The 24,811-nt window shown below is 48.9% G+C and overlaps 2 protein-coding genes across 8 annotated transcripts in view; both read left to right on the top strand.

The window, feature by feature from the left end:
- Nucleotides 1-14,129, top strand: part of VWF (von Willebrand factor) — a 197,711-nt gene extending 183,582 nt beyond the window's left edge. For all 6 annotated transcript variants that reach the window (XM_067695488.1, XM_067695485.1, XM_067695489.1 and 3 more), the window contains 8 exons: nt 411-591; nt 1,565-1,605; nt 2,100-2,216; nt 6,135-6,233; nt 6,925-7,053; nt 7,583-7,622; nt 13,268-13,365; nt 13,820-14,129. In XM_067695488.1, coding sequence (XP_067551589.1) covers nt 411-591; nt 1,565-1,605; nt 2,100-2,216; nt 6,135-6,233; nt 6,925-7,053; nt 7,583-7,622; nt 13,268-13,365; nt 13,820-14,008 — 894 coding nt within the window. In that variant the 3' untranslated portion in view covers nt 14,009-14,129. The remainder of the gene's footprint in view (nt 1-410; nt 592-1,564; nt 1,606-2,099; nt 2,217-6,134; nt 6,234-6,924; nt 7,054-7,582; nt 7,623-13,267; nt 13,366-13,819) is intronic.
- A 2,692-nt stretch (nt 14,130-16,821) lies between these two features.
- The window catches only part of ANO2 (anoctamin 2), a 338,080-nt gene continuing 330,090 nt past the window's right edge, over nt 16,822-24,811 (top strand). Inside the window, exon 1 of one of the 2 annotated variants that reach the window (XR_010932208.1) lies at nt 16,822-17,654. Coding sequence is in view for 1 of the 2 variants with exons in the window: in XM_067695483.1 (XP_067551584.1) it covers nt 17,633-17,654 (22 nt within the window). In the remaining variant the exon portion in view is untranslated. The remainder of the gene's footprint in view (nt 17,655-24,811) is intronic. The other variant, XM_067695483.1, reaches the window with a different exon arrangement.

The raw sequence follows: 24,811 nt of genomic DNA, 5'->3' as shown, positions 1-24,811 counted from the left end.
CGGCTCCCTGTACCAGAGGGAAGCAGCACGAGGTTGGGTGCTGGGCTGAGTTTCCCTCCACATCTCCCCTCCACTGTCTCCCCATGCAGCCGTTCCTGGACACTCAGCTCCCAGCCGAGCCCAGGGTGGAGGGAGCATCCTTAGGTGTCCCCAGGTGCTTCCTCCGGTGGCTCAAGACTCTGTCTTGGGAGCACACGGGGCTCTGAGCTAGGATCTTGGTCAGGGTGACTCTGACCCAGACTCACTGAAGGACCCGGATGAGCTGTCCCTCCCTCTGTGCACCTCACCCTGTGGGCAGGGCTTAGCCGTTGAGCCGGGCTCACCTCCAGGACCCACACCAGCTCCTGAGGGGGCCGCCCACTCCCAGCGGGACCTTGGCCCCCTGACCAACTTGGGTGCTCCGACCACAGGTTGGCTCTCACTGGGCCTCTCCCGAGGACCCCTGCCTCATCTACGAGTGTGTCCGAGTCAAGGAGGAGGTCTTCGTGCAACAGAGGAATGTCTCCTGCCCCCAACTGGACGTCCCCACCTGCCCCTCGGGCTTCCAGCTGAGCTGTCAGACCTCGGACTGTTGCCCCACCTGTCACTGCGGTAAGATGTGCTACCAAGCCCGCCTTCAAGCCTCTCTCTCCTCTAAGGCCCCCGAATCCTTGCCTTTTGAGCAGCTCAGGGAAACGGGGAGGATCAAATCTCTCCATTCGTTGCTAACACTTCGGGGAGAGAGCAAGTAAGATGAGGGAAATGGGACAATTTCCTGAGGGTCGTCACTGTGTCAGCGCTGGTTTTGTACCCTGTCTCATGTCATCCTTATGACAATCCCATGAGGTGGGTACCATTATACCTCCCTTTGCTCTTGTGAGTTAGTGAGTGGTAGAACTGGGCTTGGACCCAGGCTTCTCTAATTCTAGAGACTTCTTCTCAGTCATTCGGCTGGAAAAGGTATTCCAACTGCCCATCCCCTAACCCCACCAACCAACCAGCCAACCACATAAACAAACAAACCAATCAACCAACCAGTCAACCAACTAACCAACAAACCACACAATCAACCAACCAACCAACCAAATAAACCAACCAAGCAACCAACTAACCCACCCACCAGCCAACTAACCAACCAGCCAAACAACCGACGGCAGCAGCAGCAGCAGCAACGCAGCAGCAGCAGCAGCGAACAGCTCTCGCCACCCCGTCCTGAGCTCTGTGTGTGATTTTATCTTGGCGCTTAAAGTTTCCGGAGTAGAATGTCTTTCTTTGACAAGCCCAAACATCCTCCCACTCACCCCTTGGGTGTGAATCACTTAAACAAGTGCCCTCCCCTCGAGGACTCCAGGGACCTTCTCCCTGCGGGCTGGGTGGTGGGCAGCAGGTAGCTGCCCTTCCTCAGCGGGCCTGGGGCCACTGTGGCCACGTGGGCTCCGGCAGGAGGACCCACAGCGCCTGGCGCTGGGTGGGGAGAAGGACCGGCAGGTGGAGCAGGGAGGCCCAGCCTGGGAGGAGCAGCTGGGTCGTGGGCCTTCACCAGCTGTGCTCCGCACACTCATGCCCTGTGCCTGTCTCTCCCCAGAGCCCGTGCAGGCCTGTGTGCTCAACGGCACCATCATCGGGGTGAGCTGCCGCCTTCTCCAGGGCGCCTGGGGGGCAGGGATGGGGTGCTGTGGGAAGGGTGTCATTCTAAAGTGCAAGTGAAAGGAGCCGGGGGGCCTGCCCCACCCACACTTTCCTTTCCTCCAGGGCTTCCCAGGCATCCTGGAGTGGAACCCCTACCTCTCCGGGGCCCGGGCCCCGCCTTCTAGCGCTCACATCCCGGCCCCAGGCACTCGAGCGTTTCTTCTGTGCATGCTTCAATCTGCCCCGCTCCCTCTGCCCCAGCTCCCTCTCTGCTGGGAAAGCCCTCACTCTTACCATGCCATCCTTGAGGTGGGGTGGGGAAGGGAGGGAGCAGACCTCTCGGGACAGGAGGAGAATCAGGGTGATGGATCCTGGCAGCTTTGGGCAGCCGGGCCCCCATGCCCAAGGCAGACGGCTCACGGGACTGAGGGCAGTGGAGGGTCGGGGGTTCCGGGTGCCAGGAGGCCTGACCCTGGTCCCTTTGGTTCCAGCCCGGGAGGAGTCTGATGGTTGACCTGTGTACCACCTGCCTCTGCACCGTCCAGGCGGGGGTCATCTCCGGATTCAAGCTGGAGTGCAGGCAGACCACCTGTGAGGACTGCCCGCTGGTGAGAGAGGCTCATGGGGGCCTGGGGGTGGACTGGGTACTTGTGGGACCCAAGCAATGGGACCTCACCGGGCTCGTTAAATAAAAACTTTCGTGATCTTCTGATTATGGACATATTTGACAACAGTAAGGAAGAGAATAAAAGTCACCTACCCAAATTGCATTTCTCAGATATAATTATAATTTAGTTTTGGAAATTCAAACATTTTCTTCCTGTATTTGCAAGGCTTGTGATACCATATTTACAATTCTGTATTCTTTTTAAGCAACATACTACTGTTCTTTGAAAACATTAAAAATTAGTCAACAAATATTTATCAGTGACTAGTCAGTCCACAGTTATTTATCAGACACTTGCTATGTGCAGGGTTCTATGCAACATTCTTTGAAGGGGCTCTGCCTCAGCATATACTTTTATTATTGGACATCGCGTTTTAATAGTTCACCCTGCCAGCTCACGATGACTGTGTTTGCTCAGAACACCTCTGAGGGTGGGTTCTGGGAAGTGGAATCATCATTTCTAGTTGGGTAGAGGAAAGCGTGCACTTCACTATTCTCATCGTGACTCTTAGCCCCACCTCGCAGAGCTGGACCCAACGCTCTGGAGGATGCCTTGCTTTCCTCCGCAAACTGCCTTCTGCATTTGGGGCTCCTGCTGTCTTAGAAAATAGGGTTGGTCAGATGAGTTTCTTGTGAGCTAGATGCACAGAATACAGTCATTGCTCTTTCAGATGGTGGGGCAGCGGGCGGCGGGTTCTGGGCGGGGTCGGGGAGGAGTGGCGCGGCACAGCGGCCAGAGGGGAGGGGTGACGCGTGGGTTAGGGACAAGGTTAGGACAAGCTGCTGGTGGTCAGCGCTCTTGAGGTCGGGGAGTGTTCTGCACCTGTGCCCTTCCTGGCACTGGCACCGTGTGAAGCTCCAAGTAGGGGCTTAATAGCATATTTACAAGGGGAGTGAAGGGGTCCGTTGGAGACACAGCAACTTCTGATAGAATGGCTCAAGGAGAACACTCCCGCCTCAATTAGAAAGAAGCCAGTGAAGTATGCCTTTTTGCTTTTTTTAAATTTAAAATCCCAGTTGTTTCAGGGTTTCGGATGCAGGCGTGTGTGTGTGTGTGTGTGTGTGTGTGTGAGAGAGAGAGAGAGAGAGAGAGAGAGAGAGAGAGAGAGAGAGAGAGAGTGTGTGTGAGATAACTCCCCTGCATACATCTGGGCTTGAATATGGGATGGAATGATGCTGTCTGGAGTCTTTGGCATCCCTTTAACTGGATGTCCATGGAACTACAGTGGATGCAGGAAGCGGTCCACGCTAAGCTGTCCTGAAGGAGAGTGTTCTGGGGAGGCGGGGGGGACGAGCCCACTAACTCTCTACCTGCGCCCTCTGGTGGTCAGAGGGTGGCACGGCCACTTCCTCTGCGTCCATAGAAATCCAGCTTTAGAATCCAGTCCAGACTTAGGTTTCTAAATATTTTTAAATTCACGGCCCCTTTTGGTCTGTGTACTCCTCCTCCTCACCTCCAAAATTCCGCTGTCTCCCCAGGGATCTCCTCCCTCTTGAGATCCCTGAGATTAGCCCTGCTGTGTATCTCTCAGCCTTTGCTGAGCTCTGCCTCAGATGCCCCCATTCTAGCTCAGCTTACCTGGTCTTGTCACGTTCCTCTGCCATGAAGGGCCTCCGTGTGGCCTCCTGCAGGTGGGGAGCTGTGGTGGGTCAAGCGTAGGCTGGTCTGTGTCTGTTTGAACTGCCGATGTCAGATGGAACGCTTAGCATCATCAGAGACGTGGGGCCTGTGTCTCCTTCAGGGGAGACGACGCTTATACCTAAAAGGAGCCCAGAAGCCGGTCTGTGCTGCTGGGTGGTAGAGACAAAGGAAGGCTTGAGGAAGAGAGGTGGCACTGACCAGGAACCTTGAGAAGGCCTCCCAGAGGAGCATGACCATGGGCTGACCTTGAACGATGACCCCCCAGGAGGGGGCACAGGGACAGACTGGCATTTAAGCAAGAGTTAGAAAAGGGCAGCGGGGAGATAAGACTGGGGTCCTTGAGCAGCCGATGTAGTTTATGAAAAGGGCCGGGAGACACCTGTGAGGAGAGTTTGGGGGGCATCGCTGGACAGGGGGAGCAGGGCTAGTTGGCTGCTCAGACCTGAGTGAATGAGCCTGTGGCTGGCTGGGCACCTGGCGGCTCCTGATTGGGTGCTCCGGCAGAAGTCTGGTCAGCACGGCCCTCCGTGTCCGTCTGGCAGCTGTGCGGTGCGTACCCCGCCAGCAGGGCTCAGACAGGCCTGTCACCAGTGCAGCTGTGTTCTTGCCTTGCGGGGTCCGTTCTCTCTGTTGCGTCCTTCCAGTGGTTTCTGCCGTGTTCCCTGCCCTCCCGTCCCTCTTCCCCCGGTCCCACAGCACCTCTGAAATCATCGCCCTTCCTCTCACCTTCCGCCCTCCTCCACTTTCTCCTGTCCCTTCTTCTCCCACAGAGCCTACCACCTTTCCCTGTTCTTGGCTTCACCGTGCCCTCTGCCTCTCTGGGGTGTGGAGTGTGCGTCCACCGCCCCATCCCTTCACTTTGCAGACCCCTCCTCCATTTGTCCCCCACCCCTCACTTCTCTTGTAAAGATTTTGGGCACGTTCTTCTCCTTGGGCCTGCTGAGTGGAGGGCATTTCCTAGTGTCTTCTTCTAACACTCACTAAAAAATGCCCCAATCCACGCTCCCGTGAAATCGTGCCTGATTTATGCCTCATTTTATTTCCTCTTTCTGACTGCAACCACTCACATACATTCATGATGTTTTTCCCGTCTCTTTCTTCCTCTCCCATCCACCTCGGTCCACACCTGCCAGGAATTGTGCGTTTTTGAAAACACAGTTGAAGCTCACCGGTGAAACGTGACCTGATGGCCTCAAATGTCAGCAGTGTCCTTTGAGTGTGTGTGTGGCCTGGGCTCTCTCTGCGGCTTCCCTGATGAGTTCAGTGGATGCGCATAGACTCCTAACCTCCCCAGCTGGTTATGAGCTGTCAGTCGGAGTGCAGTGAGCAAGGGAGCAGTGTGAGAGGACCAGGTGTTCTGTCCGGGGCTCCAAACCTACCTGCTAGAGATTCATAGTAGAAAAACCTCAGGACCCCAAGGAATGAATCTCTAAGTCATTACTAAATGTAGCAAAATGAAAAAAAGAATGACACCATAGCTGGTCTTCACAGAACTAAATTTATTCTTTTAAACACCCCTACCTTCACCCCATATGAGGAGCCAGCTTGTCCGTGTTCTGGGACCGAGCCAGCATGGGCACCTGTTACTTGTTCTCACTGCCCCTTGCTGCAGCAGGGACCCTAATAAAGCATTGCCTGAAAAAACCAACCAACCAACCAAACAAAACCAAAAAAAAAACTTTTCTAGATTTAGTTCTTTTTTTTTTTTTTTTTTTGTGGCATGGTGGGGAGAGTTAAAAGAGCTTTAATTTTAACGCAGTGACGAGACAGCTGATGATCACTTTTTGGCTTTGTTAACATGGTTTAAAATACTTCGCAGAATATAAAGTTGGCCACCCTATGTTGTCTCCCAGATTGGGGGGGCGTTTTTGTGAAACAATGAAATCCGTCTTCTGGGAAGCTGCTGGATTGGCAGGAACAGAGGTAGGAAGACAGTTACTACCGTGACAGAGTCCAGCGGTGGGTGATGATTTCTTGGATCAGGTGATGACAGAGGACCCTGGCACGACAAGCTGTGGATGAGCTCAAGATGCAGTTTTTGGCAAGATCTGGTGATGAGGGGGCAGGGGGGATAAGAAAAAGAGAGAACACAAGGATGACCCCCAGATTTCTAGTTTGAACAGCTGTTTAATGAAACCATTTACCATTTGGCCTACTTTCGATCGGGATCTTAGGGGGAGGTTTAAACTAAGGCTGCTTTTTCTCCTGGTTACACAGGGTTACGAGGAAGAGAAGATGCAGGGCCAGTGCTGCGGGAGATGCCTGCCTATGGCTTGCACCATTCAGCTACGAGGGGGACAGATCATGATGCTGAAGGTGTGTGTGGGCAACTTAAACTCAGGGGTCTCCCTACGACCACCGTCTGGTTTCCTATTTGGGGATATTTTCTTCAAGGAAGAGGGACTGAGTTTGGGTCAATATTGACTTCCTTTTGTACCTAGTTCTGATTTCATGAGGGAAAGATGGGTAACCTTTAGGAAGTACAGAATTCTCTCTTAGATTTGGCTAATTTGTCACTCTCTGTGACAGAAGTTGGTGTAGGGCCCCGTGACTGGGAGTGAGTTGATCTTTAAGATTTTCTCCAGCCTTGATGGTCTATGAGACTGGCCAGGCAATCAGGGTGACACAGACTGGGCTCTATGAAAGCCAGAGTGGGCTGGTGGGGCTGGCAGGGGGCGCCTGGCTCACCTCTAGTTCAGCTACTGATGGGCCAGGGCCAGTTTCCCTTTGCTGTGTCTTAATTCTTTAAGCTGTTAAGTGGTCAGTAGAGTTAGGGATGCCCTACATTTATGCAGCCCCATTCCCAGTTAACAAGCCGTAAAACTGGACTCCACCTCCGTTCTGGGTTCTGGGTGTGGAGACTTTGCACACACTGCCTCGGTCTTGTTCTAAGGTCCCCTACCTTGTCTCAACAACTCCAAGGAGTCAAGGTCATGGCTTGAAGTGGCTTTGGACCCCAAACACCGTCTTCAGATTTGCTCTGCCCACCTCCCCTCTTTCCTTCCAGCGCGACGAGACTCTCCAGGATGGCTGTGACAGTCACTTCTGCAGGGTCAACAAGAGAGGCGAGCTCATCTGGGAGAAGAGGGTCACGAGCTGCCCGCCCTTCGATGGACACAAGTGTCTGGCCGAGGGGGTGAGTAGCTGGGGCTCAGGCCCTGCTTTCCTCTTGACTGTCTCCATCTTCGACTCTCAGAAGAGGGTTCTTCTGAACAGTGGTCCAGCTCTGCTGTTGGACACGTGATTCCCAGTGTCCAAGGAGAACCCTGACCTAGTTTAAAAATCAACGAAATTACAAAATCAAAGCCTGATGCAGGGACAAAACTCTCTCAACTGTACCATATGCTTTAAGAAAACACCTTCCTTTGAGGGAGACTGGATCTGTGATCCTTGATTGGGATGGTGAGAGAGCAAACTGATTTCCAGCCTCCCCTGGGAATGATGATCCTGGTGACTCAGCTGGAAGGGAATTCAGAATAATCAGAATCATTTCGGCCTGGCCAGGTGGGGTGGTCAGTCTATTCACATCTGTGATGGGAAAACCCGTTCATTTCTGGGGACTGAAGCTCAGGACTGTGAGTCCAGAGGAGGACTTGGCCTGGAGTGACTGAAAGTGTCCACTATGTACTATTTGTGCCTAATCTGGGACTTTGCTGTTTTCTTAGGGGAAAATCATGAAAATTCCAGGCACATGCTGTGACACATGTAAGTACCTTACCAATAGCTTGTCCCTTGAAATCCATCAGGAGAAGTCCAGGGACTGTTCTTTGCGATGAACTTTCTTCTAGAAAGATATTGCAGTCACTGTGTTCAATTCTGCAGGGCACTTCCACCCCACCCTGCCTGTCCTTGGACTGCCCCCTGCTCAAGCCCCCTTTCAAGATGCCTGTGAGGCACACTCTTCCTCCTTCCTTCCAAACTCCTGGCAGTCACTAGCCTCTTACCTGCCTTTCCCCTTGCAGAGCCTTGGGTTGGTCATAGTAGTCCTATCATGAGAGAATGTCTTCCCTCTGCCACCAGAACTCCTGAAGACAGGCACCTTGATTCATGATCTCGACAGAGCGGACATTCAGTATGCCTCTAATCTTTGGGTGTCGTGCAGCTCTCCCAGAGAGAAAGGGAAACCAGCAGCTGGCTGTGGGGCTGCAGTGAACACAGCCTTCTCGAGGATTTAAGAGGCTGGTCTCAGTTTTATTAACCTCGTCTGCTTCACTCTCAGCTCCTCTTGACCTTGCAGTTGTGTTGTACTGGTTGGTCCCAATAGTTACGGCTGCAGCTTTGGAGACGGAGCTCAAGCCTGCCCACCAGACAGCATCTCACCACATGTTCTTGCGTTCTTGTTTCCATGAACACAAGTACCTTTCAGAATCCCAGTGTTAGTGCTGTATTCTCTGAATGTAGAATTACTTGCCTGGACTAATATTCTGTGTCTTTTAGTTTAGTTAGTTTTGGGGTTCACGGGCCCATGTTCCCATGTTTATTTTTGGGTAGAGAAAGGAAGAGTAAAAACATGAATATCTTCAGCGTTCAGTCATTCATTCTTTTCTTGACGGTTCACTCTGACAGTCCCTGTAGTTGCTGTAACCAAGTTGCAGATTGCGGAAAACACACTCTGAAAGCATCTTTTTCTATGGTTCTTGTCTGCATGGTTGAAGAATGTGGTCAGGAAACCATCAGAGGAGATGCATTCTCTCTAGGCGTGCTGCACATGGAATTGCGCCGAGGCTGTTATCTTCAAAACTAGCAGCGAGGCCAAAAGGGGCCTGTGTTGGTCTGTGCTTTCAAGAGGTGGGGACCTTCCATAAGGAAAAGAAGCCAGGCTCAGGGATTTAAATCTACAGCAAAAGAATATAGTGTGTTGGGCTCAATGTGTTTTCCTTTTCCACCCTCTTAATGTGGTTGGCAGGCTTTCACTTTAAAATGACATTATTTGGGAGCTGGGAACCCAACTATTAGGTAGTTAAAGTTGATTTAGATTTGGAGCCATCCAGGAATGGAAAACTCCCAGTGTTTGGACGGGCAATAATGAGGTGGCATTAAATCTTAGATTATCAGTGGGCCAAGGAGAGGTTCAGATCTGAATGCTTTTAACCCCTGTACATAAGGAGACCCATGCTAGCGACCCAGAGGTAGCTATACCCAAAGGGAAGATTCCATAAGGGCTCCTACGATCAGCTCCCACAGAGACAATGACATTTGCAGGGATGGATAGAGATTAATTGTATTTCTTAGCTACCTCATTGCCCGTCAGCTTCTGGATATTGTTATAAGCGCAGGAGGATTGCTCTGATCATTATGGTTTTTATCTTATTATTTTTGACGTCTTTATTGGAATACAGTTGCTTTACAATGTTGTGTTAGTTTCTGCTGTATAACAAAGTGAATCAGCTATATGTATACATATATCCCCATATCCCCTCCCTCTTGCGTCTCCCTCCCACCCTCCCTTTCCCACCCCTCTAGGTGGTCACAAAGCACCGAGCTGATCTCCCTGTGCTATGCTGCTGCTTCCCACTAGCTATCTATTTTACATTTAGTAGTGTATATATGTCAACACTACTCTCTCACTTCGTCCCAGATTAGCCTTCCCCCTCCCCGTGTCCTCAAGTCCATTCTCTACGTCTGCATCTTTATTCCTGTCCTGCCCCTATGTTCATCAGAACCTTTTTTCTTTTTTTTAGATTCTCTCTCTCTCTATATGTGTTAGCATACAGTATTTGTTTTTCTATTTCTGACTTACTTCACTCTGTATGACAGACTCTAGGTCCATCCACCTCATTACAAATAACTCAATTTCGTTTCTTTTTATGGCTGAGTAATATTCCATTGTATATATATGTGCCACATCTTCTCTATCCATTCATCTGTAGATGGACACTTAGGTTGCTTCCATGTCCTGGCTATTGTAAATAGTGCTGCAGTGAACATTGTGGTACATGACTCTTTTTGAATTATGGTTTTCTCAGGGTATATGCCCAGTAGTGGAATTGCTGGGTCATATGGTAGTTCTATTTTTACTTTTTTAAGGAACCTCCATACTGTTCTCCATAGTGGCTGTATCAATTTACATTCCCACCAACAGTGCAAGAGGGTTCCCTTTTCTCCACACCCTCTCCAGCATTTGTTGTTGTAGATTTTCTGATGATGCCCATTCTAACAAGTGTGAGGTGATACCTCATTGTAGTTTTGATTTTCATTTCTCTAATAATTAGTGATGTTGAGCAGCTTTTCATGTGCTTCTTGGCCATCTGTATATCTTCTTTGGAGAAATGTCTATTTAGGTCTTCTGCCCATTTTTGGATTGGGTTGTTTGTTTTTTTGATATTGAGCTGCATGAGCTGCTTGTAAATTTTGGAGATTAATCCTTTGTCAGTTGCTTCCTTTGCAAATATTTTCTCCCATTCTGAGAGTTGTCTTTTTGTCTTGTTTATGGTTTCCTTTGTTGTGCAAAAGCTTTTACGTTTCATTAGGTTCCAGTTGTTTATTTTTGCTTTTATTTCCATTTCTCTAGGAGGTGGGTCAAAAAGGATCTTGCTGTGATTTATATCATAGAGTGTTCTGCCTATGCTTTCCTCTAAGAGTTTTATAGTGTCTGGCCTTACATTTAGGTGTTTAATCCATTTTGAGTTTATTTTTGTGTATGGTGTTAGGAAGTGTTCTAATTTCATTCTTTTACATGTAGCTGTCCAGTTCTCCCAGCACCACTTATTGAAGAGAGGCTGTCTTTTCTCCATTGCATATTCTTTCCTCCTTTCTCAAAGATAAGGTGACCATGTGTGTATGGGTTTATCTCTGGGATTTCCATTTTGTTCCATCGATCTATATTTCTGTTCTTATGCCAGTACCATACTGTCTTGATTACTGTAGCTTTGTAGTATAGTCTGACGTCCAGGAGCCTGATTCCTCCAGCTCCGTTTTTCGTTCTCAAGATTGCTTTGGCTACTCGGGGTCTTTTGTGTTTCCATACAAATTGTGAAATTTTTTGTTCTAGTTCTGTGCAAAAGGCTATTGGTAGTTTGATAGGGATTGCATTGAATCTGTAGATTGCTTTGGGTAGTATAGTCATTTTCACAATGTTGATTCTTCCAGTCGAAGAACATGATATATCTCTCCATCTGTTTGTATTGTCTTTAATTTCTTTCATCAGTGTCTCATAGATTTCTGCATATAGGTCTTTTGTCTCCTTAGGTAGGTTTATTCCTAGGTATTTTATTCTTTTTGTTGCAATGGTAAATGGGAGTGTTGCCTTAATTTCTGTTTCAGATTTTTCATCGTTAGTGTATAGGAATGCAAACCCTAGTGTGTAGGGTTTGTCATACATGGCCTTTATTATGTTGAGGTAGGTTCCCTCTATGCCTACTTTCTGGAGAGTTTTTATCATAATTGGGTGTTGAATTTTGTCGAAAGCTTTTTCTGCATCTATTGAGATTATCATATGGTTTTTATCCTTCGATTTGTTAATATGGTGCATCACATTGATTGATTTGAGTATATTAAAGAATCCTTGCATTCCTGGGATAAACCCCACTTGGTCATGGTGTATGATCCTTTTAATATGCTGTTGGATTCTGTTTGCTAGTATTTTGTTGAGGATTTTTGCATCTATGTTCATCAGTGATATTGGCCTGTAGTTTCCTTTTTTTGTGATATCTTTGTCTGGTTTTGGTATCAGGGTGATGGTGGCCTCGTAGAATGAGTTTGGGAGTGTTCCTCCCTCTGCTATATTTCAGAAGATTTTAAGAAGGACAGGTGTTAGCTCTTCTCTAAATGTATGATAGTATTCGCCTGTGAAGCCATCTGGTCCTGGGCTTTTGTTTGTTGGAAGATTTTTAATCACAGTTTCAATTTTAGTGCTTGTGACTGGGCTGTTCATATTTTCTGTTTCTTCCTGGTTCAGTCTTGGAAGGTTGTGCTTTTCTAAGAATTTGTCCATTTCTTCCAGGTTGTCCATTTTATTGGCGTATAGTTGCTTGCAGTAATCTCTTATGATCCTTTGTATTTCTGCACTGTCAGTTGTTACTTCTCCTTTTTCATTTCTAATTCTGTTGATTTGAATCTTCTCCCTTTTTTTCTTGATGAGTCTGGCTAATAATTTATCAATTTTGTTTATCTTCTCAAAGAACCAGCTTTTAGTTTTATTGATCTTTGCTAATGTTTCCTTCATTTCCTTTTCATTTATTTCTGATCTGATTTTTTTTTTTTTTTAATTTTTGGCTGTGTGCGGTCTTTGTTGCTGTACACGGGCTTTCTCTAGTTGTGGCGAGCGGGGGCTACTCTTCATTGCGGTGCGCAGGCTTCTCATTGCAGTGGCTTCTCTTTTTATGGAGCACAGGCTCTAGGTGCACGGGCTTCAGTAGTTGTGGCATGGGTTTAGTTGCTCCACGGCATGTGGGATCTTCCCAGACCAGGGCTTGAACCCATGTCCCCTGCATTGGCAGGCGGATTCTTAACCACTGTGCCACCAGGGAAGCCCTCTGATCAGATTTTTGCGATCTTTCCTTCAGCTAACTTTGGGGGGGGGTGGTTTTGTTCCTCTTTCTCTAATTGCTTTAGGTGTAAGGTTAGCTTGTTTATTTGAGTTGTTTCTTGTTTCTTGAGGTAGGATTGTATTGCTATAAACTTCCCTCTTAGAACTGCTTTTGCTGCATCCCATAGGTTTTGGTTCATCGTGTTTTCAACGTCATTTGTTTCTAGGTATTTTTTGATTTCCTCTTTGGTTTCTTCAGTGAGTTCTTGGTTATTTAGTATAACGTATTATTTAGCCTCCATGTGTTTGTATTTTCTACAGTTTTTTTTTCCTGTAATTGGTATCTAGTCTCATAGCGTTGTGGTTGGAAAAGATACTTGATCCGATTTCAATTTTCTTAAATTTACCAACGCTTGATTTGTGACTCAAGATATGATCTATCCTGGAGAATGTTCCATGAGCGCTTGAGAAGAAAGTGTATTCTGTTGTTTTCGGATGGAATGTCCTATAAATATCAATTATGTCCAGCTTGTTTAATGTGTCATTTAAAGCTTGTGTTTCCTTATTTATTCATCATGGTTTTTAGAGTCTACAATTACATAAAAGTAAGTCCTATCCATTGACATCACCAAAGCACAGTGAATCTACGCTCCTCCTGCAATTAAAATTGTGCCATTAAGTGAGTTAAACCCAGCGATAACTATATCTCTGAATATGAAGGGCCAGGAGAAGCTGAGGGGAACCAGGACCACTGACTTGCCTTCCCCATGGCTGGCTTTGGTGATCCGGTTACTGTGAAATTGACCTATTTCCAGTAAATGAGGGAACTGGGCTGGAGAGTGTTGTGTGGAAGAACAGGTCCCATCTCTCACCTGTCCTGTAGGTGAGGAGCCCGAGTGCAAGGACATCACTGCCAAGCTGCAGTACGTCAAAGTGGGAGACTGTCTGTCTGAAGAGCAAGTGGACATTCACTACTGCGAGGTAAGGGGTCCTCGGTTAGGAGGGGCAAGTTCTTTGTTTGGTCACGTCTCTTTAGTTACAGAGTCGAAGGATCTGGGAAATTCACAGGGGGGAGAAGTGAAAGGAACTGGGAGCTTTTAAAATTTTTTTAAAAAACCTATGTTTTATTGAAGTAAATGGGAACTTTTGACCCTAGAAGAAAAAAACCGAGCAATGATTCAACACGTCCTCTGAAGAGAATGGAGAGTTGCTTAATGGAAGATGGGAATTGGGTGTGACAGTTCCATTAGGACAGGCCTTTCAGACCTCCCGAGAGCTCTTTTACACGTTGTTTGGCTGTCCCGTGTTTCTCCGGGCAAGGCCAGACCTTCTTGATTGGAGGAGGGCAGGTGGAGGAAGTGGGCTGCCCCAGAGCCCTCCCCAGCCTGGCACTCTCCACCGCCCGCAACGGCCGCCTCTCTCTGCCCTGCCGTAGGGAAGATGCACCAGCAAAGCCCTGTACTCCATCGACACAGAGGACGTGCAGGACCAGTGCGCCTGCTGCGCGCCCACACGCACAGAGCCCATGCAGGTGCCCCTGCGCTGCGCCAACGGCTCCGTCATCCACCACGTGGTCCTCAACGCCATGCAGTGCAAGTGCTCCCCCAGGAAGTGCCGCCAGTGAAGCGCGGTCCTGCCGCGGACACCCGTCACCACCCGCTTGGCAACCCCTGCTTGGCGCATGCGTGCTCCGCTCCCGGGCTTCCCCGGGCCCACAATAAAGGCCAACCTGTCATCTTGCCAAAGGCTCATGGTTCATCTAGGCTGAGATGGCTGTTGTAGGCTGGGCTGGAGCTCTGAGGCTGGTGCCGAAGGGGGTGGGGGGTAGGGGAGCACAGGCTCCATCTGGAAACACTTGAGCCCCGGGGTCTGCGGGAGGCACCGCCCACGTCGGGGAGAAAGTGGCAGCTCAGCGTCCACGGGGAGGGAAGGGGAAAGTGAGCGCCAGGCCTCCTTGGAAACAGCCCAGTGGCTGAAGGAGAAGGGATTTGCTCTGGAACACTGGGGTCTCCAGTCTCTGAATCCAGGGGCTTCTGGGCAGAGCAGAGGAGTCCCTAGAGCCAGGCTCCTGCCAGGCTCTGGCCAGTGTGGCTGACTTGATGGGGAAGGGGCCCCAGTGGGTGTGCAAGCGGTTCTCTGAGCCCTCAGCTGAGCCAGTGCCTGTGTTCCTCAGTCGCCCCCGTGGGAGGGTGAGAGGCTGGGGGCTGGGGGGCTGGAAACGCGGTGCTGGGCATGTGCGGGAACGTGGTCCCTCGCGGCACAGGCGTGGCCGTGGCCGGGGACCCCCAGACTCGGGGGCGGCCCAGGTTCCACCCATGGCCTTCGCCGGACTGTGTGGCCTCAGCAAGCCCCTTAGCGGTTTTCAGACTTAGTTTCCTCAACTGGAACCAGGAACGTCAGTCTCACTCACTCGGCTGGGAGGGTCAAATAAGCCAGAAAGTCCAGGAGTAACTATGAATTGCTCTCTAATAACGGAAAAAGTGACCAGAAGACAAACGGGGAAATCAAGCTTCAAAGGGAAACCCTAAGTGTCCCTACCGTCAGTGGCAGAGCATTGAGGATTTCCTTTGTTCTGAGGGGTGAGGGAGCTGAGTTCCTTTTGGGCTGGATGCTGGAGGCCAAGGCCTTGCCCACTCCAGGATCCTTTAGTGGATAGAAGAGGCGTAGGTAACTCCAGACCTCACCGAGTCCCCAAATCACTAACCACTGCTGTCACTCTCAAGGAGAGATCACCTTTCTTAGACTTTTATGAAAAAAGCTTACATGTATATGCTGGCAAGATGGCAGAAACTCTAGGTGGGGAGAGCACACCCATGAGAATAAAGCAACTGTCCTGGCTATGAGACAGGAATTTGATGGAAGATTGACTTTCATGCCGGATCCTCCTAGCCCAGGAGAGACTCAACTCATTGAACATACTTGACCATGGAGCTGGAAAGGATTTAGACATCTCATCCACTGCCCTCTCCTGCCCCTTTGCAGCGGATGAAAGCAGCTCAGAGAACTTGAGTAACTTGCCAAAGGTCACACAGCTGCTGGGTGGCAGGGTCAGGTTCAGAACCCAAGTACCTGGACACCTGGGCAGGAACTCCGGAGCCGGTGCATCAGAGCCACACGTCCCCGGTGCTGACAGATTCGGCCCTGTTCTCACAGGAACCAGTGACGGCTGCATTTCTAGGTCTTTCTGCTTCTGTCACTGCTGGGGAAGAACCTCCAGGGAAGATACATTAAAGGCGAATGGCATGGGTTGTGTTGAGTCGTTTTGGTGGGGAGTTTAGCCGGGTAGAGGGAAGGAAGAATGGATAGAAGTTTTATGTAACTGCTCAATAATTCCAAGGCTGTCATCCTCCATCCATCACCCCACCTCCAACTTTGAGTGCCTCTATGGTCTCTGTAGGAAACCAGATCCAGGGCCAGAGAATTACCTGTCTCCCTTCTGACTGATGGCCTAATGCTCCACCTGGGGACGAGACGCCATTGGAGGCATCGCCACAGAGGAACTCAGCAGGGAGTCTGCCTCTCCAGCAGAAGGTGTCAGTTTTCCAACTGCCTCCATAGCCTGAGTTCCCCTCATATTTACTGATGGTACAGTTCACTGCCAAGAAAAAAGCTGAGTCAGAAAAATTGCATATTTTGATTTAAAAAAAAAATGCAGGAAGTAGGGTAAAAAGGAGAAACTGGTAGTGGGGGTATGAGCCAGGAGCTGTCCCCATTCTGCATGTGTTCCAGGGTGGGTCTGCCTCTGGTCTCAGGCACTCTCTTTTTGTCACCCTTAGACCAGATGGGACAGTCCCCAAAGTGAGAGTCTTAGGGGGAGTCTCAAGGGAGGAGTATGCAGGGACCAAGGGACTAAAACAGTGCGGGAGGGAGAGAAGAGAGGGAATGGATAAGGAACCACCATGGTGGAAAGGTTACCAATCCTCCTGGCATTGAAAACACGTAGAGAAGGTTCCCAGAAGTGAATGGAGAAGGGTGTTGTCTCAAGCAGCCAGGAACCAAGTGTTAGAGCACAGGCTCTGGAGCAGGCAAGTCCTCAGAGGCACGGTGCCTGACCGTTTACACTGCAGTCTCCTGATCTGTGAAATGGGCACACAGGCAGTAATTCCCTCATAGATTTGTTACTAGAATTAGATAATTCCTCTGGGGGAGGCTCTGAGAAGGATGCTGAGGGCGAGGAAGTCCACATCCACGTCAGCCATGGTTACTCCTGGTGCCCAGGATACAGCCCAGGTTGGCACACACTGCTTTTGGTTTTCCTTCTGCTCAGCCCCTGACTCCCCTTTACTGCCTCAGTTTCCTTATCTATAAAGTGGGGAGCAGTCCCCACCAGCCCACCTTATCAGCATAGGAGATAGGAAAGTCATTCAGAGCCTACTTGACATATAATGTTATAATACCTTTTCATTTTCAGGGTCCCTGGTATTAATGCACTTGTTTCGCTTGGGGGCGTCTTGGAATTGTAGATTCCATCATCCAGAATGGCCCTTTGGAGGTCTTCTCTTCCATCCCCCTGCCCATGGCTAGATGTCAAAGCCATTCCGGAGAGATGGAACTCCTCTTTTTCCTGGAATGGAGCTTCCACCATCTACCTCCTCAGCTGGTCCCAGCGTCTCCCTGGGAAGCTTTGCTAAAACCCCTTGCCTCCCCAAGCCCCTCCCCTTGCCTCTTGCAGTCCCTCTTCCTGTCCCTGGGGCACGATTCCTCCACTCCTGCGCCTTTTAATCTAGAGAAAGTTGGGGACATCTGGTGGCGGGTATAGTGCAGGCAGGCCTGCGGGGGAGCCTCCCACCCCTACCCAGGCGATAAGGGCCAGGGCGGCGGGAAGCAGGCTTCCCGGGCGGAATTGGAAGCTAATCAGCCAGGCTGTTCACGAGATAATCCGGCCGAATGCTCACACCCGAACCAGGTTAGCAGGCAGCTCCCCGGGTGGGGAGAGCAGCGGTCTTACTGTCTCGCCCCTCAGCTTCATTAACCGGAGCGTGTCCCGGACTCAGCCGGCCCACGGGAACGCCCTCCTTTCTCCACGTGGCGCGACCAGCGCCGGTGCGCCTAGGGTGCAGCTCCGGGGAGGCCTGGTAGCCGCTGGCGAGGGATGGGGGAGGAGGCAGCGGCAGCAGGCTGGGGCGGGCACGTCCAGACGGAGCTGAGCTGCGATGGAATTAGTCCCGCGACTGAATAAGCCAGAGCAGACGCCAGAGCAGCCCCAGCAGCGGGGCAGTCCCGGTTTCCTGCCCTGCGCGCCCGCACCATGGCCACCCCCGGGCTGAGCGGTGAGTCCCCCCTGCCGGGGACCCTGGTCCTGACAAGTTGTAGAAGGCAGAGGGGCTGGGAGTGAAGGACATGGCCTCTTACCCCTTGGGATTCGTGACCCCAAGTGAACCTGGAATGGTGGTTCCAGAGCTGATCCTTTTCTCCCAGGATGGGGAAGGCGAGGGATGCCCGAGCACTTTCCTGGACACTCATTTCCGATCAAGGGGAGAAGAGGTAGGACAAGAGGCAGGAGATTGGTGCAGTGGCTTTTTGGTGATGAATTACCCATTCCTATCTCTTTATCTTCTTGTTAAGTCGGGGGTCTTCGGTTCAGTGCATCTGAATGGTAAGCAAACACCCAGAGTTTAATCTGCTGAGGAGAGAGGTTCAGATTCACCCCCTGCAATTTGACTTTGGCATTCCTGGAGCAGCTTCACAGTTTCAGGAAGTCTCCTCCAGCCCTTATCCAAACCCACCCCCAGGAAGGACATTTACACCTCGGGGTGCAGGGAAACACAGGCGTGACTTTCCTGGGGACTTTTTTTTTTTAGAGGAAAAGCAAATTGAGGCAGCGTTTAGGGGGGCAGGATGTGATACTGCTGCACCTCCAAATGATACTGAGTAGAAAGACATGTTTGGCAGGGTTGACCTTGCTTGGAAAGGGATTTTGTTGGGTGTCTTGTTTCTGGTGGCTCGTGGGAGAGGCGTGGAGTGGCGGGGGCAGGGTGCCCACCTCATTGGCATGAACGGTGGGCAGAAGGGACTGGAAGGTAGGCATCAGGCACAGTCCCGAGACTTTGTGAGCGGGTGTGGAGAGGACACCCCGGACCATGTGGATGCTGGTCCGGGGACCGTGTGGATGCTGGTCCGGGGACCGTGTGGATGCAGGTCCGGGATAGAAGTTCCCACTGAGCAAGGTTAGGTCTCTGCCCCAAGGCAGGTGACAGGTGAGGGAAGATCTTAGACAAGGTAGGGCGCTTGTGGAGGATGACGAGACTCCGGGTCCCTGCACGTGCCTGGGCTTTGTGCTTGGGACCGGACATTAGAGCCCCGCCTCAGCTGCTGGGTGTCCAGGGCCCAATCTCCCCCTCACTGTGTCCTGTCATGCACCATCATTTTGGGAGCCAAGGACCCGAGACGGTCCTTTCGGGGCACCTGCATCGCTCTCTGGGTTGCCTCTACGTGGGTCCTGGGCCTCTTTGCTGGCTGATGGAGAAAGCTGTGTGAGGAGTGGGGATGGGTTCCAAACACCAGCCTCAGGTTCTGTCCAGTTTCTTTCCGCCCCTTCCCTGCCCTCTTCCACTACAGGGCACAGCTAGGGGGCCAGAGGCACCGGGTTCTAAAGTGGAGCTTGCCTTTCATTTTCTTTAATGAGGACCTGATTCCTAGAGCACACGGAGAACAGAAACTTGACCACTAGAGATGAGAATCTTGCCTCTAGCTACAAAGTGGAATCGGTCTCTATTTGTATGCAGATGGTTGGGGAGAAGGAGTTTAAACAGAGATTGCATTCAAGGAAAGAACCAGCCATGTGGACACCTGGAGAATGACCTAGCAAAGGCAGTAGTGGCGAAAGACCCCATGGCAGCAATGTGCTTGGGCTGTCCAAAAAATAGGGGGGAAGCCCAGTGCCTGGAGGGAGAGGGAGAGGGTGAGAGTGAACCAGATCACGCGGAGTCTTGGGACTCAGGCCATATGTTTTTGACTTTTCAAAGAGAAAGGGAAGAGTAACATTTATCAAGCATCATCTGTATACCAGACATCGTGCTTTGCTTCCCCCAAAATATGGGGGTCAGTGTTAAGTCCATTTCATTGACGAGGAACCTGAGGTTCAGAGAGGTTAAGAAATATGTCTGTTACATTGTGTTAACTACCGAGTCATCAGAGAAGGATAAAGTTGGAATTCAGTTTCATTTCCCACCACCTCACCTTGTTGCTTTTGTTCTGTTCTCAAGAAGCCATTAGAAGGGAGCGTAGATACCAACAAAGAGGGGTGGTTGAGAAATGTGGGTGGAACTGGGGCTTTTAGGGAGACACTAATTTTGCAAGGCTGGTAGGTGATGCCGTGGTCATAATCCAGGCAAGGCTTGCCTTGACACGACTTCCAATCTGGGATCATCATGGTTAACTTACTTAGTGGGGTCAAGCCCAGGAAGGCAGGTTGTCATCACCAAACTCCTAAGGCAATGTGCCACTGTGGTCTCCACCGGGGACATGACTTAATGAGCACGGGTTATCTGAGTTCCACATCTGTGGCTCACAGGCACGTGGGAGAGACTGACCCACTGGGGGCAGAGGACTTGCCCAGTGTCTGATGTGCTCTAGCAGACCTGGCTCACGATCATTTCAATGGATCCGCACACCATGCACCTGTGCTTGCAGCTCACAGCAGTTCAGAGCACACCTGCCGAGCCAGGTACTACACTCAGTGCTGGAGCTACAAGGATCAACAAGGGCACACAGTGGCCTGTCAGGATTCTGGGGGCCCTAAGTTGATCCTAGTAGTGTAGCAACCACGTCCACTGTTGTTGGACATGAGAATGAGGAACCAGGATCAAACCTGGGCTTGTTTAGACCAAACTGAAGAAATTAGCCCCGTCCATACTTCAGGCATTTCAAGATGTACTAGAGGTCTTTCTTAGGCTCCTTCTGACAACCCTGCCCTTCCTCCGGAAACTCTTAAGGAAATAATTTATAAGTCTGTCTGGCTGACAGCTCTCCATCTAGGTTAACTTGTGCTGAAACTACGAAAGGATGGCAATTCTCACAAGGATCCAGGGTCAGATCCTGTCTCTGTGTAGCAAACACAGGTATAAAGCACCCTTGCATCTTCTGACTGGCCCACTGACCAAGGGATAATTCCCACTTTCTAGCCTATTGTTCATCATTAACTAATTAAAATAGCTTAAAAACTAAAAAGTAATGATACAAGCCCATTGTGAAAAAAAATTAAATGCAAATAAATAAAATACCTGTTTTTAATATTTTGGTAATTATTCTTCACCCTAACTCCTTTTTAATCCATTTTTATTCTTGCCTATATCAGTAATTATTTCTATTATTTATTAATCTTCAAACAAATTACAAAAAAGGAAAACCTAGATGCAATAAAACTTAAATCAAAGATAAATGAGCAAATGCCAAATAATGAAAGATTAGGAACATATTATTATAGCACCGAAACCTAGAGAAGAATAGGTCCTGTAGTTGAGTGAAAACTTACCTATGAGCCTCCTGACAGGCAGAACAGAAAAGAGATAGTAAGTCCCGTGGGTCTCATTGCCTAAGAAAAGGAGATTTGTTCATCAACATTAAAGTTGAAGAAGAATGGCACAGTGGTATTTGTGTGACATATAAGACATTGCCTAGCATAATGGGCTGTAGTTTCATTAATAGCTTTTCAGAAAGAGTATTATTTTTCATGTGGGCATTTATTGTATTGTTTCTGATTTTTTTTTTAAAAGAGGCGTTTCTGTTTTACTCTTTTCTCGTCCCTTCTATTCCATTATATTGAAAAAAAATGCTGTTTTCAAACCATTATATAACCAACTATTGGGTTAAGCTTCTAATTTGAAAAGTTGTGGCTTCAGCAGATAGAAAACTTAGAGGCTAATGGTCCATTCTGACCAATGGCTCACAATCTCTTTTCCTCGCCTGTGTAAGAAAGTGATGTACTCTTCCATCAGGTGCAGTACTTTTAATTGATTTCTTTATATTTATTTTGGCTGCACTGGATCTTAGTTGTGGCACGTGGACTTCTTAGTTGTGGAACGCAGGGTCTAGTTCGCCGGTCAGGGGTCGAACCCGGGCCCCCTGCATTGGGAGCTTGGAGTCTTACCCACTGGACCACCAGGAAGTCCCAGGAGTAATTCTTACCCAAGTTCCTATCTGTTGTCATTTCCCTTCATTGTGAAGAACATGCTTTAGCATTTGTTTAAATTTTATTTTATGTTGGAGTATAATTGATTTACTCCAAATTTTATTTTATATTGGAATATAATTGAGTATAATGTTGTATTATACTGTATGTATTATACAGTTTAATGACAAATCATTAAACTGTATAATACTGGTGACAAATCCTCTCAACTTTCTTACCCACCCAAGACTCCAGAATTCCATACCACAAAACACGGAAGAGATGATTGGCCAGAAATCCCTCTCTGCTCATCTTTCCAGCAGCTCAATTTTTTATCCACCCTTTCCTTGAGCACCTACTATGTGCCAGGCTGCAGTAAGGATCAAAGGTGATATCCAGTCCCTACCTTTGAGAATCTCTCCCTGCATGGGGTGTACAGGTGTGAGGGGGTTGTCCAGTCTGTCAAGTTGGGGGAAGTTTGAGCAAGGTTGTGAAGCACAGGTATTTGACGTGGATGGTATCTCCCTGGGCTGAATTACTGCACTTGGAAGTGGAGTTACTTAATGAAGGGTACTGTATTAGGGTACTGCTCTGCTCTATTTATTATTATTCACATTGATAATGAAGGGCACTCTATTAAGGTAATGCTCGGATAACTGCTCTAACGGGCAGACTAAAGAATAAGGAGGAAAACACAGCAAGAGTTTACTTCCTGTTAAAGGGATAGGCCTGGGCGGATAAACAAGTTGGTGGGGTGACTCTTTTCCAGGAAGCTTTTCAGGGACCCGGGGTGACAGAGGCTCCTCCAGCTTCAACTATGACTTCCGAGGTGGCCCTGAGAATTGCCGCTCCAGTTATCTGAGCCGGGGAAAGAGCGTGGAGGGGCACGCAGAAGCAGGCCTGGAAGGTTTCTATGGGCCAGGCCTAGAAATAGCACATATCACTCTTCTCACATTCCTCTGGCCGGAATTCAGTCCCGTGGCCACATCTAGTTACAAGGGAGGGAGGCTAGGAAATGTGGTCTAGCTGTGTGTTCAGGGAGAAGAGGAAGACATGGATGTTGGTAAGCAGCTTGTAGTCTCTGTCATAGGGGCCTATCAGAAATGGTAAGTTTGGTGTGGTATCGTCACACTTACTATGCTGTATGAAAGTTACAGATTTAGACATTTGTCTCCCCAAGTAGGCTCTGAGATCTTCAAGTTTCAGCACCCAGGACAGGACAGGGTATGTGGTGAATGCTTATTAAATGGTTTGTGAATGCAGGAATGAATGAATGAGTGAGTGGTGAGCTGGTGTGACAGTAGCTGACCAACAGATTCTGCTGCTTCTTTATTGTCTTTTTAAAAAATTGAAGTCTAGTTGATTTACAATGTTGTGTTAGATTCAGGTGTACAGCAGAGTGATTCAGGTGTACATATATATATTCTTTTTTGTATCCTTTTCCATTATGGTTTATCACAGGGCACTGAATATAGTTCCCTGTATTGTACAGTAGGACCGTGTTGTTTATCTATTTTATATATAGAAGTTTGTATCTGCTAATCCAAAACCCCTCCCCCACCCGCTTTCCCCTTTGGTAACCATAAGTTTGTTTTCTATGTCTGTGTGTCTGTTTCTGTTTTGTAAATAAGTTCATTTATATCATTTTAAAAGATTCTACATATAAGTGATATCATATCATATTTGTCTTTCTCTGTCTGACTTCACTTAGTATGATAATCTCTAGGTCCATCCATGTTGCTGTAGATGGCATTGTTTTCTTTTTTATGGCTGAGTAATATTCCAGTGTGTGTGTGTGTGTATGTTTACCACATCTTTATCCATTCACTGTTGATGGACCTTTAGGTTGCTTCCATGTCTTGGCTATTGTAAATAGTGCTGCTGTGAACACTGGGATGCATGTATCTTTTCAAATTATAGTTTGAATTTTAGTTTGAATAATTTGAATTCAAATTATTCTGTTAGTGATTCTATAGACCAATGGTCTCAACCCTGGTGGCACAATAGAACGCCCCAGGCCAGTAAGTCCAGATCTCGAGGTGGAACCAGACATCAGCCTTTTAACTTTCCTAGGTGATTCAACGTGTATCCAAGGTTGAGAACTGCTCTCTGTGTCCATTTGTCCTCGCTTTTACTGATGGCTGGACCCTAGTATTTTAAGTCTGGCTTCGCATGGCAGGCTCCTCCCACCCTCCCCATAGAGTAGCTCCTGGGGGCTTCTGTTTATCCCTTTCCAGAACTTCTTCTCCTAGTTCTGTCCTTTGGAATGTGGTGACTGTAACGTCACTGGTAGTCAAATAAGGACACATGTGGTCTTAAGTGAGAGCAATCTGTATTTGGCTAGGACAGCAGCCTAGCAGAGGTGAAGTTATGAGACGTTAAAAAATGTGTCTCCGCCTTCCCTGGTGGCGCAGTGGTTGAGAGTCCTCCTGCCGATGCAGGGGACACGGGTTCGTGCCCCGGTCCGGGAAGATCCCACATGCCGCGGAGCGGCTGGGCCCGTGGGCCATGGCCGCTGAGCCTGCGCGTCCGGAGCCTGTGCTCCGCAACGGGAGAGGCCACAACAGTGAGAGGCCTGTGTACTGCAAAAAAAAAAATAAATAAATGAAAATGTGTCTCCCAAGTGTTTCCACCACTAGTTATTACAGGATCTCCAATCCCCCTTAAAGCCCCACCCAGTAATTATGGGAGACCCTAGGGGGTGTCTCAAGTGTTTTCATGAACAGTTCTTCAAGATTCTACACGGTGTTATCTCAAAGGATGCTTGCTGTCGAGGCTTCCCTTTTCCAAAGCTATGGGGAAACACTTGCCCAACTCCCAAAGCTGATTACGTGCCAGTCCCCCTGTTTAGGGCTAAGGATTCAGTGGTGAACAGGACAGGCACGATTCCTGTCCTCAAGGAGAGTACAGTCTACCAGGTGAAGGTTTGTCTCCATGATATGAATTTACTCATATCTGTTAACAGTGCTGTAACATAGAGAAAATTTCTGAGCAACTTCCTAGAGACTGTAAATGTATTGGGGATATTTCTAAACATCTCAGGTTCATCCATGTCCCTCACATCTGCTGAGTCCCTCGAGAACTCTCAATGTCTCATCCAGACCGAAGGCTCCAGCAGGTTCAATGGGGAGCTATGATTGGAAGAGCTGTCTTGGGCATTAACCTCAGAGCCGGTTCACTTTGGGAAACAGAAATCCGTTCCACCTTCTCTGGAGAGCAGGGGATAAGAAAGAGATCATCAGTCTTGGTTACACCCAGGAGGAAGAGAAGGGTCAGAGATGGGAGCTGTTTGTGGGTGGAGGAGGATGAGGGCTGTAT

Source organism: Pseudorca crassidens, chromosome 11 (assembly GCF_039906515.1).
Source record: "Pseudorca crassidens isolate mPseCra1 chromosome 11, mPseCra1.hap1, whole genome shotgun sequence".
Lineage (NCBI taxonomy): Eukaryota > Metazoa > Chordata > Mammalia > Artiodactyla > Delphinidae > Pseudorca > Pseudorca crassidens.
The sequence above is the reverse complement of the archived record's forward strand: the minus strand, read 5'-3'. Positions and strand labels throughout refer to the sequence as shown.